We start from the raw sequence: 17,464 nt of genomic DNA, 5'->3' as shown, positions 1-17,464 counted from the left end.
ATGATATGAATGCATGTAAAGTTGAAGAGAAATTGCTTAAGAAACATACTGACAGCATCATTACTCTTTTGGAAGATCTCATGGGCCAGCAGTTTTAATGGACCACAGTATATTCCTGATTTTGCTGCCAAGTATCTTTGGATAGCATGATGAGTTTTTCCACTATTTGTAGGGCCAGCATGAAAGACTATCTTCCTTTGAATAGCCCTGGCTTCTGGATACCTAAAACACAAAACAAAGACAAAAATAATTATAATCTATCATCCGGATACAAATTTGGGTGAAATCCCAAGTGAATTTGTGCTATTTGCCCATTTATTTTAAATTGTCATCTAATAAAACAAAAGACTGGGAGGAGATAGTTCTTAAACTCAATCAAGTACAAAGAGGTTTCAATATACTTCCCAAATATTAGTCGACCTCTTGACCACTTCAGAAAGTTTAAAGTCGAATATGTGAATACCGTTGTCAACAAATAATATTCTTACTATTATTGTCTTACTACTGCATTCTTTTTATTTACTTTTTAGAGTTTTGACTTATTGTTTATTGAATAGAATATGAGTAAAAGACAGCTTTGTGTAGAGGTAGTTTCTATCAACAAGCTAAAATTGTTTAACAGGGGAGGAGAAAGAAAGAATGTCGGATAATGGAACAGCAATCTCATAACTGAAGCCCTCTCATTTTAATTGTAATTCTTTGGCAAAGAACACTGATAGCAACAGACATCACATCAAATAAGTCTGCCTCCTGGCACAAGAGGATTGTAAAAGTGATCTGATAGCCATGATTGAACTTTTATGTCATAAAGCCCAGGTCCAAAGCATCTGCAAAACTGGTTATTCTTAGAAAAACAAGCCAATACCTGACTCTCCAGCAAACGTGTCATTTCATTAATCACCTGGATAATGAAGCAGAGAGCGTGCTTATAAAACTTGCAAATGACACCAAGCTTGAAGGGGTTGCAAGCACTTTGGAGAATGGGATGAGAATTCAAAACAAACTTGACTAATTAGAGAACTGGTCTGAATTCAACAAGAGGAAATTCAATAAAGACAAGGGCAAAGTACTTCACTTAGGAAGGAAAATCAAATGCACAACTACAAAATAGGGAATGACTGGCTAGGTCAGTGGCTCTCAAACTTTTTTACTGGTGACCCCTTTCACATAGCAAGCCTCTGAGTGCAACCCCCCTTATAAATTAAAAACACTTTTTTATATATTTAACACACCATTATAAATGCTGGAGGCAAAGCGGGATTTGGGGTGGATCTTGACAGCTCGCCACCCCCCAAGTAATAATCTCGCAACCCGCTGAGGGGTCCTGACCCCCATTTTGAGAACCCCTGGGCTAGGTGGTAATACGGCTGAAAAGGATCTGGGAGTTATAGCAAATCACAAATTGATTAAAAGTAAAAAACGCAGTGCTGCTGCGAAAAAGGCGAATATCATTCCACGGTGTATTAACGGGAGTGTTGTATGTAAGACACAGGAAGTAACTGTTCCACTCTACTCGGCGCTGCTGCCCAATTCTGGGCACCACACTTTAGCAAAGATGTGGACAAGTTGGGGAGAGTCAAGAAGAGAGCAAAAAAAATATAATAAAAAGGTTTGGAAAACTGGATATATGAGGAAACATTTAAAAAACTGGGCACGGGGGGGAACAGTTTTCAAATATGTTCAGGGCTGCTATAAAGAGCATGGTGATCAATTGTTCTCCACAGCCACTGAAGATAGGACAAGTAGTAATGTGTTTAAGCTGCAGCAAGGAGATTTAGGTTAGGTATTAGTTAAACTCAGGAATAGTCTTCCAAGGAAGGTTGTGGAATCCCTATCATTGGAAGTTTCTAAGAAAAGGTTCAACAAATACCTGTCAGGGACAGTCTAGGCTTATTTGATCCTGCCACAGTGCAGGAGGCTGCACTGGAGTTTTCAAGGTCCCTTTGGGCCTTTTACTTCTATGATTCTATGTCACTATGACCCTTGATTTCAAGGTTCTGCACGTTTTTCTGAAATCATTACCCACCAAAGACTGGACAACCACAGACATGAGTCTGAGCTCCATCTTAGGTTTAGATATTACATAACAAAGCGTTAACTACTAAACCGTACTGAACTAATCAAAACCTGTTACTCTTAGCTATACGTTATTTCCAATTTGTATTGATACTGGTAGCCAGGTACGCACAGTATCAATTCTGATAACTAGCTATAACAACATCTTCCAGACAATGAAATTAGTATAGTCTTTAGCTTGAAAACTGCTGTCACTGACAACAATAATATGAAAGTCTGGCACTTAAAAACACTAACCAGTTGGGTGGCAATCTTAAGTCACTGATCTTGCGCAGATCATCCATACAGTCCAGCATAGGAAAGATCTGCTTAGCATGTCTCAGAAAAAACGGGAAGAGATCATCAACGTGACCTGGAAGACAAACACTTTTAACAAAGTTTGCTACTTCTAACAAATATGGGTTCAAGAGATGGGTTTTTTGAAAAAAGGAAAAGTATAATAATAATATGGACTCATTAAGCCTATAATGCAATACAATCTAGTATAAAAAAAAAAAACACAAGAAAACAAAATCTAACTTCAGTACAGTGACTTTGGCTATTCCACAGCATCTTACTGAAACTTGTTACAGAAGATTTCCAAAATAGGCAGATTTTTAGGATGATTATAAACCAAATAAAAATTTTAATTTATTTTTGATGCTCTTCAATTAGTATGGTCTGACTACCATCACTGAGTATTTTGTATTAAAATTAAGATGAGTTTGAAACTTTCATGTATAGATTTGTTAGGGGGTGAAGCTCATTCCTCAACTTGCTTTGACAAATATTTTATGTGCCACTGTATACTATTTTAGAAGATTATGAAAATTTTAAAAGGATGCTAGCAAATATGTTGGGTCCATAATTTAAAGTACAGTAGGTTAAACTATATTTCAAGTATAGAGAACTTTTGTCACATTTAACACTTTAGAACTGCCATTTAAAAATAAAACACTACTGTTTTTGTAGAACATATACTAAAGTAGAGCTCTGTGCACTCCTGTGCTGCTTCTATAGCCATCAGCTAGCACCTCCTCTTCATAGGCACAGACATTATTATGTTACAGAATGGAATTACCAGAACATGTATGCCAGTGTCAGTACTGACGACAACAACAAAACACACCAAAGAAACAAAGCAAAGGATCAAAAGTATACTCTCCAGCGTCTAAAAAAATCAAGAGAAAGTAAGCAATATTAAAACCAGTAATCCATCAGAATATTCTCCAACAGCCCCTTAAAGATCATAGAAGTTGTAAAGCCCTAACAGAAAAATATACGGAATGGAAAAAGTAAACATGGCCATCAAATCTTTTTCTTTAAAATTTGTAACTTGCAAGGAATAGATACTTTTGTGGAAGGGATGTACTTCAGGATATGCAGCTTCATGGTGGTCTGGAGAGCAATAAGTGCTAAAGGGCCAGATCCCACAAAGTGAAGTACGCCTCCACTCCTTCCATTCCCTCTTCAGTGGGCTTCAAGGGCATTGAGCACCTCATAGATTCAGACCCAGTTTTCTTTATCCTTATACAGGCCAGAGTAGGAAGTAAAAATATTAACGAACTAAGTTTTATTTGAAAAGATGTTCTATATACTTGCCTGCACCACAACATATATCATTTAGAATAATGTGTATATCAGCACTCAGGAAACTGGACTCCATAATGTACTTTCTAAAGCTTATAAATGCTTGGTGAAAAAGACGAGCTGTGGAAGGAGGGGAAAAAATTTCACTGTTACATACAAAGTTTCACTTTGAAATACCCAACAGAACAAGCAAAATGTCAATTTAAATCAAGTTACTTAACTAGAAATAATATATTTTTCAAAATATATCTTATTCAGATCTTTTGTACACAAACATTCAGATTACAAAAGAAAAGCAAGCTGCTCAGACAATAGGGTTTGCCTGTAACAGTTTTGCTAAAAACAGCTAAAAAATAAGGCAAAACCCAAGAGGACATATTTGTTTGATGTACGATATGAGTGAGTTATTCTACTAGAAAGGAAAAAACACAAGAAAAAACATCGAGGTCATAACTTCATTTTAAAATATAGTTGGTGCCACAAATTACATTTTTCTTACCATCCAGTCCATTTTCTCCTCCCAGTCTCTGCATTTCTTTCCGCTTGTAAAACTTATTTAAGATTTTCAGGACTTCACCTGTAAGATAAAAATTTAGAATTTCTTAACTTAATTGACATGTCAGATTAACCTTTGCTCAAAATATAATTAAGAAAGACTACAATTATTTTGTTCAACTCAGTCTAAGGCCCAGATTTTAAAAAGTATTTAGGCATTGCCTAACTTGACTTGGCAGCCTAGGTCTCACTGAAAGTCAGTGGTACTTGAGCTCCTAAGTCATTTTTGAAAGCGGTCTATTTAGGCCTTGCCACACTGAGCACAACACCTAAATACCTTAAAAAATATGGGTCTAAATGTTTGTAAAAAAACGAGCGCTTGTCGTCACGAACACACTCTTACTTTCGTTAAGTTTAATTACAACTGACATTGAGCCTTGTACTGGGGATGGCCGTCATCTCAAGTGATTCCAGAGGAATTTCCATACTGGATCAAACCAGTGACCCATTTAGTCCAGTATCCTGTCTCTGACAGAAGCCTATCTCAGATACTTTATAGGAAGGTGCAAGAAAACATGTAGTGCACAGTTACTACTCTTCTTAGTTAATGGTAGGCTGTGACCCAAAGCATAATGGTTTACATCCCATACATACATACACACACTCACACACAACCATGACCACTTAGTTTCCTATTAATCTGGAGATTCTGTCAAAGGCTTGTTCAAATCACTTATTTCTTCTTTGATCACAACATAATAACACTACATTATGTTAGCCCAATCAAAGAGAATATGCCACTTTCCAAACTGCTAAATAATTTTTTAAATATATAATAATGAAATATATTTAAGACAAGGCTGGAGCCTCCCCTGCAGCTGGTAGTGGGCAGAAGACAGAAAATTCTACAAATTTCACACCAAAAAATTTCCTGGAAAATACCCCTCAAGATGACTGCACCAAGAATCAAAGAGGAACCGGGGGAGATGAAGGCTTCCAACCCCCCACACCTAGATCAGAAGAGATATGCTGCAAGGAGCTGTGTGTTACTGCTCTGACCATTCTCCCCAGCAGGCAATATGGGTCCTACAGGAGCTGTGGTATTATTAGCAGATTTCCCCTCCAGTTGCTCAGTAGCACGTACATCATGTCAAGTGACAAGCACGTACATCATGTTATCCTTCCACTCTGCCCATCAGATTATTTTGAGCAAGTAGAGTATTGATAGCATATAAGAAGTCCTTTAAAAAAGCAGTACTGTGTAGTCAGAATATGAACTATGTAAGAACAGTGCACACATGCGCAACAATGTTGATCCTTACAAACCTAAACAGAAATTATCAGACTAATTTTAGGCACCAGTCTTGACAGCTTCCCTTTAACTTAACAGAAAGGAAGACTAGAATGTTAATTGCCTATATGGCAAATGGAGTGGTTTATGAAAACCTGACTACATATTCACTCAGGCAACAGTTTCTTCTCTACTGTTCTGCATTTCTCCCTTCTCTGCAGTCACCCCTTTACAGTTTGCTAAACATGACTGCAAATACTTCAAGTAACGGAAGTCTAAACACAAATAATAACCATTGCATCCCATCACTTCAACCCCCTAGCCTTAGTTTAAAAAAAGAGAAAAAAAATCGAGAATTCACAGATCAATATTTGAATTTGAGGGTTTAGGGGGAAAAGGAAAGAACGAGTTGTTTTAAGAAGATTAACACTTAGAACCAAGATACCAGCCAGAAAACTTTTCAGTGTATAAAATGACAGATCCCAAATTCCAACCAGATTAGACCCCATGCTATAGGATATAAACCTAAATAAATTTAAATGGAAATCTGGTTTTAATCTTAATTCTACCAACCCTGGCAGTACTATAATTTTAAAACCATTACAAATTAAAACCTCATTTACCTTTAAAATAAAGGGTCACTACCTTTAAACATCTAATAACAAAAGCTATGCGTTAGGTCTTTCTTGAACAGGCAGTTCACCCATTTCAGAAGTATCCAAATAAAAATGGTCAGACCAATATAAGCTAATATATCTAGAGTTGGAGCAGTCACTCCAACTTACCCAATATACTTGGCTATTGTAGCACATGGTACAGTGCAAAAGATATATACGTTTTAAGAATACTGTAACATCAGAAAGCAAGCTAAGAACAGTGTAATAACCCTTAACTCCGCAAGGCAGATGCAGGGTTACATCAGAGTTGCATCTGTTTATGTCAGGTATGAATTTAGCACTTATTAAAAATTAAGAGCCCAGGTGGCAAAAATAGTGTACTTCCATCTGCAACTGAATAGAAGATTGCACTCATTCTACTAGACATGCTTTGTCCATTATCCAGACATTCATGATCTATCCTTTAATTACTTCTACTCATACCTAATATTCCTAAAGCTCTGAAAACATGAAGAACTAAATATTATTGTAAAAGTTAACATGACTAATCAAGAGAAAAAGCTAAGCATTCCGAGCAGCTACAGGGTAAATTTTACTTTCAAGATTCCCCTTACAAGCTACACGTCAACTGGGCCTCATTTCTGAGCTCACAAAAATAATATATTTTATGAAATAGCTGACCTGGCCACTAAGTACAATTGGTTTAGATCTGTACACATTCCCATCCGCCACGTTTTTGCCAGCCTTTTTTTTTTTTTTTTTTTTTAATTTATTTTGTATCTCATGGTGCCAGCACAGACTGCAACAGTTGAATGCCTTAACTTGCACCCTGCAGCATCAGCTAACAAAGGCAGAGTACCGGCAGAACAGCGCAGGGGGACTTTGAACAGAAAATGCAATACAGTGGCGCCAATCCCCAAGCCCTGAGTGAACTAGAACTAGAACAGCACTCAAACAATTATGAATGCATGGTGAGAATATTTTATTCACTAGAGCTCTCTCTCTCTCTCTCTCCCTCTCTCTCTCAAAAAAATAAAAAAAAAAAATGAAACCCCTAAATTCCTCTTTGGACTTTCCAGAACTAGCTTTGAGAAGAGTGGGGAGAGCAGGAGACACTTAATGTTTGACATTGAGTATATGTCCATGAATCTAAATTCAGTTACAAAACTTAAAAAGGTCAGTGTTATTTATTATCCTAAGCAGTAAGGCATTGGGACTACACCATACCTCTTGACTTTAAGCACACTCTTTTCCTTTCTAAGGGCTTGTCTACTTTACAGAGCTTTGGCCAATATAATGATGCCAGCAGAGCCCAAGTGTAGATGCAGCATAAGCCAGCAAAATAAGTTTGTCTGCCTGCACAGTAACACCACCTCCCTGAGGTTGCTGGCTAAGCCAAAGAAGAACTCTGTCACCACAGTCACATCTACCCTGGAGGTTTTACTGGCATAGCCATGTCAGCTAGGCGGTGTAATTTCTTTTCTCCCACGCTCGCTCCTAGCCAATGCAGCTATGCCAGCAAAACTTTGTGCCGTAAACCTGGCCTAAACTATTCTACTTCCCCTCACAATTAGAATCTCGTGCCTAAGGCCATGTCTTCACTAGGAGAACTTTACTATTAAAGGAATACTGACCTACTATACTGGCGAAGTGCTCCTACGGTGGGCACAGATACATCAGCAAAGCTGCACTTGCTATCAGTGTGGTAAAACCACCCCCCACACATGAAACAATATATACCAACAAAGCTGCACTTTTGCTGGTATAGCTGCATCTACACTAGGGACTTCTGTTGCACAACTCTGACAGTCGGGGATCACAACTCTTCATACCGCTGACCAATACAGCAGTGCCAGTAAAAGTCCACAGCACAGATCTAGCCTTAATTTCTGTACACCACCTAGAGACAGCAGAGCCCTGATCCCTAACTGAGACCTCTAGATAGTATGCTACATAATAAAACAATATTACCATCTCCCAGCTAAGTCAAAGAGCATCTCTCTAATTATTCTTGATCTTTCTGTTGTCTTTCGCACAATTGAGCACTCACCATTTACGTTCTACACTTACATGAATCTCTGTTCTCTTGATTATTATTCTGTCTTTCTAATTGTTTTTTCAGCATCACCTATAGGGGCTCCTCATCTTCCTATCTATTAAAAGCGGTAAAGAGTCCTGTGGCACCTTATAGACTAACAGACGTCTTGGAGCATAAGCTTTCATGGGTGAATCCCCACAGGGATCTATCCTCTGGTTTCATCTCGTCTCTCTCTCTCTCTCTGTATATATGCACTTTATATAGATGATCCCCATATTTACCTCTGACCTTTCCCCTTCTGAGCAATCTAGCATAGTTGAAAATTTGACTATTTACTCCTATTCTTCACTTTGTCTCTCTTAGCCAATCTCTAGTCAGAGGACAGTACTTTAGCTCTCATTCCTTGACTACTTTGCTTCTTTAAGAGCATTTTGTGAGGTACTTTGTCACAGGCTTTTTGACATTCCAAGTAAGTTACAGAAGCTTTGCAGATTTGTCCTCAACATGTCATATTCATCTAGGTGCTTTTAGTTCTATTTTTAAACCTTTATCCTAAATCTGAAGTAAAGCTCACAAGACTGCAATTCCTAGCATCAGTGCTAGCATTTTTTTTTCTTCCAAAGACAGGTTCAACATTTCACACTCTAGTCTTATTGAAGAGTAGCCAATTTCAATGACAGATTGGATATTTTTGCTAGAAGCTCAACTGCCTTATTCTTAAATTCCTTCAGAACTCTTTCACATATACCATCAAGTAAATCCTAGTGATTTCTTGCTCTTAATTTTAAATCAAATTTGTTCTAGCAATTCCTATTCTGACACTTTGAACTCTAACAGCACCTCAACTTTATTACCTGAGAAGTGTAGGTCCAAAGGCAGAATCTCTTCATCACTTCCTGTGCTGAAGGCAGATAAAGATAAGATCACTCAGCTTCTCTGGTATGTCTGTATCTTTTTTTATGCCCTGGTAGACCAATGAACCAACTGACTCTCTCTCAGGTTTCCTGATATACTTAAAATATTTCCTGTTATTTATTTTATGTCTTTGGCTATTTATTCTTCAAAACCCCTTCAACAATTAACTTTCATGTTATATTTTACTTGACACAGTTTGGTCCTTTCCATTTCCTTTACTAGAACTGAAATTTCATTTTCTGAAGGTTACCTGCTTCACTCAAACAGCCTCTTGAACCTTGCCATTAAACCACCCTTTTTTCTCCTTTCCCTTCCTGATTCCTTTTTGTGTAGAGGTGTGACTATTACAGTGTGCTTAAATAAACTGCATGCCAAAGGATTTAAATTCACTCACCTTTAACATAGGGTCTTTTTGACTAGCTTCTTCTTATTTTTAAAACCTCCTTTTTGAAGTTTAATGTCACAGTGCCAGTTTTTCGTATGATTTCTCCCTCAAGGATGTTGAGCTAATTATATTATGGTCACTTATGAGTTAGTTGCTCAGCAATAATTACTTTTTTAATCAATTCATAAGTTCTTTAGAACTAAGTTAAGAATAATTGTTCCAAGAAGCAACCATTTTAAGGTGTATGGAAATTGCTTCTCTGAACCTTTTCCCACGCTGACATTTGACCAGTTTATATACAAGTAGTTGAAATCACCCTTTCTTATTGTTTTATTATACTTAGCTGCCTCTGACTTCCCAGCACATTGTGCATTCAACATCCTTTTCCTGATCAGGATGCCACCAGTAGAATCCTATTACATTTGTATTCTTATAACATTAATTTATTTGTACTTTAACAAAATTTTAAAATGGCTACAACACCAAGTTACTAATACAGGCTAGTCTGTAAAATATCAATTAACCGTGCTAAAACTAACTCAGAGAGGACAGACATTTTAAAAGTACACCTCCTCTAGTGAACTTGATAAAGAAACTCAGGATTTCCAGTTAGTTATAGGCAGATTGCAAGACATTCTATGTTTAAAGTGTACTTAGTTAAACTACCAGGAAGATATTTCAAACTTCAGTTTTGTTGTTTGAAAAAACTTAAAACAAATCTATGTAAAGAGACTTCAGAATTAATGCCTTTCCAATTTTAACCCACTCTTGCATAAAAACCCTATGGCACCTACAGGTCCTATGGAATTATATTATGCACAAAATTTAATAGTGTGCATCTTTGAGTCTGCATGATGTGTGGAATTTAGAGTTTAAAAAGTTAATCAGCATACCCATTATCAAAGTCTTCATAACCTTAATTGTTAAGCTGCCAATGTTCATTTGAGTGTTCTGGAATTTTTGGCTACTACAAACGGTTACTCATTAAAATTAACAAGTGATTCATTGCAGAATTACGCATACTGTGGAAAATGGTCAGCCTCATTATTTACAGGATCAGTTATTACATCTTATAATCCACTTAACTCTTTCCTGAGTTTTACTTTGAGAATGCAATTTTATAGAATCTTTGTTCAAAATTGCTAACAATGAAAGGAACCACACAGTACACGTTCAGCATATCCATAGAGAGCTTTAAAGGTTTGAGGGTTTCTTGTTTTTTTAAGAGGGGGATGAATATTTGAAAAGATAAATGTTGTTAGATCTTTTCCTTACTATTACTGCTGCACTTCAAAGTACAGAACCTACTGGGAGCAGAACAGAGAAAGCTAGAGGACAGACATTTGCTTGGAGGGCTCTTGCATTGCATTCCTCACAAACTTAGAGCACGAAAACATCAGTTCTTTTAGCCATTTTAAAGTAATCAATTATTTGTGGAAAGGTGAAGAATTTAACTAATCTGTCAAGATAGGCCTTGTTCTCTGCCCATAGGTTACTAGAGATCAAACAGATTCTATATGTGTTTTTCCTAAACCATTTCTCAAAGTTATTTTTGAACAAAAAATACTGAAATGCATCTCTAATACACATCAAATAAAGACCACTGATACAGCCCACTTAGCTGGTTAGCTGGCTCTACTTGCTATCACCTTTCAGTCTAGTTCTACTGTATGCAGACACTCTTTGCCCTTTAAAGGCAAGTGAAGGAAGCTAGAAGATGTAACAAAGATACTAATTCTCTGGTTTACTGGTATTTGAATTCTCAATCACTGCCAATTCCAGGCTCCAGCTGCTACTCAAGGAAGAGTCTTCATACACCTCAGACTTAGGAAGGCACGACAGTTCAGGATTTCCACCTAACACTCTGTGTGGCAATAATCGTGTTTTGTTTTGTTATTTATTTATTTGCCAAGCCCATGCAGTCTCTTCCTGGAAAGTCTCCCCTAACCACTTAGCTTGCTATAAAGTAATACCAAACAAAGTAAGATTAAGAAAATATTTTTTCATACAACACACAGTCTGGAACTCTTTGTCAGAGGATGTTGTGAAGACCAAGACTTTAATAGGGTTCAAAAAAGAACTAGATAAATTCATGGAGGATAGGTCCATCAATGGCTATTAGCCAGGATGGGCAGGGATGGTGTCCCTAGCCTCTGTTTCCCAGAAGCTGGGAATGGGCGACAGGGGATGGATCACTTGATGATTCCCTGTTCTGTTCATTCCCTCTGGAGCACCTAGCATTTGTCACTGTCGGAAGACAAGATACTGGGCTAGATGGACCTTTGGTCTGACCCAGTATAGCCGCTCTTATGCTCATATTATTTTGATATGTTTCCCACTTCCCACTGATATGTTTCGCACAGACCATTTACTGTCCAAACTAACGTTAGATTAGGACAGCATCTAATAATCTAATGCATTATCTAAAACTGTTTTAATTTAGATCCTGCACTCTTTAGAGCACCAGTGTCATCTTCAGTTTTATACAGCACCAAGAGCTCAACAAAATTGCCTTGTTTAGCAAGTCCTAAGGTTTTTATGGCACGTGTTGATAAAATAACATTGCTCCCGAGTGGAAGAGAACAAATAAATTCAGAATTAATAAGTGAATGATTTTTTAAAAAACTTTAAAAAGAAAAACTGGATTACACCTAGCATCTCGAAAGAAAGCTTTGAAGTTCTAGGGAAATATTGATCACATATATGGGGACATGAAAAGAAACAAAATGTTTGAAAGGGCACAAGGCATTTCCTATTTTGTTTTAATTTAAACTCCACATAAATTAAAGGATCATGCAAGATGACAAGAATTACAACTACTGTACATGACTTCTAAAATAAACTAGAGCAAGAGATTCTTTTATTTTCTTCCAATGCCAGAGTTCAATATTCCATAATGTTCCTGCAACACTCAACAGCTTCAGTAGCACAGAATGCATTAAAGTGAATACAATTCCCTATAAGGCTTTAGTTGTTAATGATGTTAACCACTGAAACACACACAGAATCCTGCACTTATGTTCCAGCTAGAAAGTGTTTCTGCTCATCTTTAAAAATGAAACCAAGAAGAAAAAATCTCAGTCTTTGACAAACAGCTGTTAAAGAACATTATGGTTATGACAGGTCTGGTCAAGCTCCCCCTGCTGGACGCTGATCAGACTGCTGTGAAGGGCACCAAATGTTGACTCCCATGTGCCCTTAGCTTGCTGGGACTGGTAAGAGTTTAGGCATCATCCTAGCTTTGGCCCTCTAGGCATGCACAGACCCAGACCTGTGTCTCAGATTTAATAATTTTATTAAGATAATGTTGAAATAAAAAGAAAACAGTACAGAGTTTAAGCATAAATTTTCTGGTTATCAGGAAATAAGGTACAGATTATCAAAGGGTGCGAAATTCGGTTTAGGAACTGGTGGCGTAAGGGATACATAATGTGCAATCTCCCCGATTGGGAGTAAAAGTTTAACCGGTCAAAGTACAGACATTGAGATATAGGGGTATGTTGTCCATATAATGGCTATGTTCAGGTGCGGAGTATAATGAGTGGATACGATGATGGGGATGGATCTACCCTCATTTGGTGGGATTTAATGTTCAGTGAGTTTATGGTTCCAGTTCATATGGTCCAATGGAAAAAGTCTCTCAGTCCCTTTCCCATAGTTGATGCACGATGTTGTACCAGCTCACACCTCCTGGTGCTGTCGGTGGCCAGTGACGTGTTCGATGTAGATGTCCCTGGACCATCGGATGGTGTCCGAGACCATGAGGTGCCGCATGAGCCATGCGTAGCGTCGACCGATCCCACAGGTCCACAGCACACGCTCGTTGCAGGGGTCCCAAGTGCCCAGGGCTCCGATGATCAGGGCATTCATCTGCACCTCGTAGCCCTTCGCTCTCAGGATGTCGGCCAGAGGGGCGTATTTTTCCAACTTACGAGCTCGGGCTTCCCGGAAGGCCGGGGTCCTGTTCTCGAAGGAGACCATGATGTCGACGAGGATGATTTTTTTCTGGGCCTTGTCGGTGACTACCACATCAGGTCGCAACTGGCTGTTAGTACCAGGGATGGCGCAGTTCACGGCGATCTCCCCCAGGCGTGGTGCGATGGCTTTCACTAAGCGGTTCTGGATGGCGTTGGGGCGCAGCTGCCAGGCTCTGGAGTGGGGCTTGCAACTGCACAGGACGTGGGGCAGGGTCTCGTTGGAGTAGCCGCACTTCCTGTAATGCTTGTCTCGATTCCCGTGGCAGACGGCTCCGTTGAGCGGGACACAGTTGAGCCAGGCGCGGTGGATGAACCGCCAGTCGGCGAAACGGGTGAAGCCACCCCCGGCAAGGAAGCGGTTGCTGGCGTCCCACTTGCTGGTCAGTTCGAAGGCTTTACCCTGGTCCGGTTTACGCTTCAGGGCTTCCATGTACAGTGAGTGGATGGCTGCCTTCAGAGTCCTCTCCAGCATGCCCCTTGCGCTCGGGGTGATGATGGTGTTGTCCTCAGACCTGATCTGCGGCACTAGGACTCCCAGCTCCTGGCGCTCCTCGCACCACTCCCAGCGGCAGCCGATGCGCTTCCCCAGGCGACGCGTAGCATTGCGAGCGCAGGACCACAGTGAAGCGATGTCGTGCCCGTCCCGTCCGAATTCACCATCCAGGGAACCACTCAGGAAGCTGGCGGTGTCTTGGTTGGAGGGGGCTCTGCCGATCTGCTTCTTTGTTGCGTCATGGAGAGCGTTTGCTGCGATGTTCCTTACCGTGGCATCGGGACACGTCAGCAGGCGGAAGGCGTGGGTGATCACCGCGATGTCACACAGGTCACCCATGCGGGGGACATTGGCACCACCATGCCTGTGGGCGATATAGACCAGATTGTTGCTGGCTCTCTGGGGAAGGAACAGCCACTTCTTCACCAGCTGCCGGACGATCTTGCCTGCCTTGTTGAGGGGTACCTTCGCCACGGCGGATCCCCTTAGGGCGAACGAGATGCGGGGGATCAGGAAGGTGTTCAGGGCGTTTATCTTCTGCCACGGTGCTAGCAGGGAGGCGTCGATCTTGGCAGCATCCTGCAAGATCTCCTGGATGGTGTCCTCGGGTGTCTGCCGAACACGGAAACCCGTCGGCATGCCGAGGTGCCGGTACGCCTGCCCCTCTGCCAGGGGGATGATGGGCGCGCCCTGGATCTGGAACCCTGTCATCTGCACCGAGTCCCTTTTGCTGCCGTCGATGTGGAGAGATGCGCACTTCTTTGCATTGAAGCGAAGCCCCATCCAATCAGCAGCTCGACTGGTGGCATCTAGCATACGTTGGAGGTTCTCTGGGTCATCCGTGGTCAGGACCAGGTCATCCGCATAAGCCAGGAAGCTCATCCTCTCACCGTGGAGGTTGAAGCCATCCGCGCCATTGGAGATCGCTCGCAGCAATGGCTCCATGGCGAGGTTAAAGATGATGGGGCTGAGGGGACAGCCCTGCTTAACTCCGCTCTGGATCGGGATCTCGGCGGTCTCCCCTTCGACCGAGCGAATGGTGGTGCTGCATCCCTCGTACACCTCTTGGATCACACGGAGGAAGTTCTCTGGCATCCCAAACTCCTGGAGTGTGGCAAAGATGTGGTGGTGGGGCATGGACCCAAAGGCCTTAGCCAGGTCGAGCCATGCTACCGTGCACTGCCTCTGCGCCCTTCTGGCCGTTTCGATGACGGTTTGGAGAACCAAGTTGTGTTCATAGCAGCCCTCACAGGACATGAAGCCTTTCTGGGTGGAGCTGATGGCTCCCCCGCTCACCGACCACTCCATGATCCTCGATGCCAGGCAGCTGGCATAGAGCTTGTACGCTGTGGACCAGAGGGAGATGGACTACTCTTGGCAGGGGACCCTGCAGACCAATTATCTAGGCCTTAAAATTAGTGCCGCCTCCCCAGCAGCTCTATCACATTCCCCAGAATCTCACCAGAGGATGAACCTTCTGGTTTACAAGTTCTCTCTTTAAGGGTACATGACAGTGAAAGCAAACAGACAGATTCTGTACAAGATTCTAAACACAACTGTTCTTTACTAAGTTAACATGAGAAATACACAGATCTATACACATGCTTCAGATTCCTCCCTACTCTGAAGAATTCCTTTGGCTTGGGCTGAGCTGTCCACGATCTTTCCCTTGCAGCTCATGGTTTTTCTTCAGACTCCTGGAACCTTTCTATCTGAGCTGACCATCTCTGACCTTGGCTGGTCACCCAGAACAGACCACCTGCCACAAAAGCCTACCCATCTCTTCCTCTCTCCTGACAAAGCTTCCTGTTTATCCGATAGTCTCCTGAGTTTATCTATCCCCATACCAACACCTGGGCTCTTGGTTCTCTTCTTGGGGATTTTCCATTCCCCCTGCAGAGAAGATGGAGGGACTAGCTTCTTTGCTTAGACATTCTCCTTTGCATACCCATTGTCCCAAGATGGTTCTACCTGAACAGACGACCATTTAATGATCTAATAAACCACCACAGTAACTGGACTGGGATAGATGTGCTACAGTCCCTCTCAGCAAATGGTGAATTCACCATTCACTGAGGATACACTTGCCATAATACAATAATCCACAACAACAGCTTTGTAACACCGTCCAGAATTCATGTGTTGTACATAGACAGATTCCCCAAGTCATCACACTGGTGCCTGAAGATGATCCTCCAAGATACAGTGGTGTGTGTAATAAGTTTCTAACAGAGATGGGCATTTACTAGAAATGCTCATGAGCAGGTATGTTTGATTTTGATCTGGAGAAAATTCAGCCATCTGGCAGCATTACCACCTGCACTCCACAAAGTGAAATTTGAGGAAACTTTTTCAGATGCAGACTGGTTAGGATTTGTGATAGTGAAGTTATGAAGCTACCACATATAAAAGTGACTGCCCACAAGATTTCAACCTAGTCAATGAAGAGCCCACTATGGTAATCCAACATTTTCCATAATAAGGGGCAAAGAAAACAAAATCACAGGTTCTTCCTCCAATTATAACACACCTTGTAGGCCTTCAACAAAATATGTTGCCAATCCTGACAAATTAAGATTTGTAGTGTCTTGGTTACATTTGTCTTACCACTATGCTTAAGGAACAATCACCATATCTGAACAATTCAGAGGTCCTTGCCTCAGGTCTGTTAAAAGGAAATGAAACAGGTAAATAATTCAGTAATATACGGGTAGATATGTCCTACGCTAATGATGAAGACACTGTAAAGGAAAAAAGATTTCTTATATATTTCTGTTCTTGTAATACCACATTTCTCTACTTTTCTAATAAAAGACTACAGTTCTCCATAAATAAATAATATTCAAACAGCTACTTGCTACAGCATGACAGAGGGACTTCTGCACCACGTAGGAGGTAAAGAGAGTTTAGCATAGGCCTGAATTGTAACAGTGCCAAGACTGATCCCTTCAGATACGTTATTTTGACTATTTCCTAGTATAGTTACAATTCGGGACTACGCCAAACGCTGTTCACCTGCTACCTGACGCACGGTCCCTCCACGTCCCGGACGGCCCAGCACCACTTACTCTTGTTGAGCGGCTGGGTGAGCTCGGCCCCAATGTCCCCCTCTGGGCCCGGCCCCAGGGGCTGCACGTGCAGGGGCACGAACAAGGAGGTGTCCAAGGCTCTGCCGCCGTTCCCCTCGGACGAGGAGGAGGAGGAGGAGGAGGAGGAGGCGGCGGCGGCGGCCCGGCTCGGGTGCCGCAGGCCCCCCAGGCTCCGGAAGGCGGCAGAGGCGGCGCCAGCATAACGGGGCGAGGGTCCCAGGCAGGGCGGCAGCCGGGACAGTAGCCATACACAGCGGTACATAGACGCAACACCCTCCGCTCCGCCGGCAACTGGTGGCGCGGGCCGACTGCGTCATCACAGAGTGACACAGGTCCCCGGTCAGGGCTGCCCAGTAAGGTGCCTGAATGGGGAAAATATTAACAAAGATGGCAACAGCCCCGCCAGGCTTGCTATGCATCCAGAGGGAGAGGAAATGCTGAAGCGGGCGGCACCCCTTCCGCCAATACCCGGCCCGGCACCCTCCTTGGTCTCTAACACGGGGACGGGCAGGCAGCCAG

At 41.6% G+C, this 17,464-nt stretch overlaps 1 protein-coding gene across 2 annotated transcripts in view; it reads right to left on the bottom strand.

Moving 5' to 3' along the window:
* The window catches only part of SUPV3L1 (Suv3 like RNA helicase), a 35,371-nt gene extending 18,107 nt beyond the window's left edge, over window positions 1-17,264 (bottom strand). Inside the window, exons 1-5 of one of the 2 annotated variants that reach the window (XM_074958911.1) lie at window positions 16,925-17,264; window positions 4,145-4,222; window positions 3,658-3,765; window positions 2,314-2,428; window positions 54-222 (exon numbers count right to left, since the gene is read on the bottom strand). In XM_074958911.1, the coding sequence (XP_074815012.1) occupies window positions 54-222; window positions 2,314-2,428; window positions 3,658-3,765; window positions 4,145-4,222; window positions 16,925-17,207 (753 nt within the window). In that variant the 5' untranslated portion in view covers window positions 17,208-17,264. Of the gene's footprint in view, window positions 1-53; window positions 223-2,313; window positions 2,429-3,657; window positions 3,766-4,144; window positions 4,223-8,940; window positions 9,069-16,924 lie in introns of those variants that run through there. The other variant, XM_074958912.1, reaches the window with a different exon arrangement.
* Between the last annotated feature and the right edge of the window lie 200 nt (window positions 17,265-17,464).

This window comes from Natator depressus, chromosome 7, assembly GCF_965152275.1.
Source record: "Natator depressus isolate rNatDep1 chromosome 7, rNatDep2.hap1, whole genome shotgun sequence".
NCBI lineage: Eukaryota > Metazoa > Chordata > Testudines > Cheloniidae > Natator > Natator depressus.
This window is presented reverse-complemented; position numbering and strand designations above follow the sequence as displayed.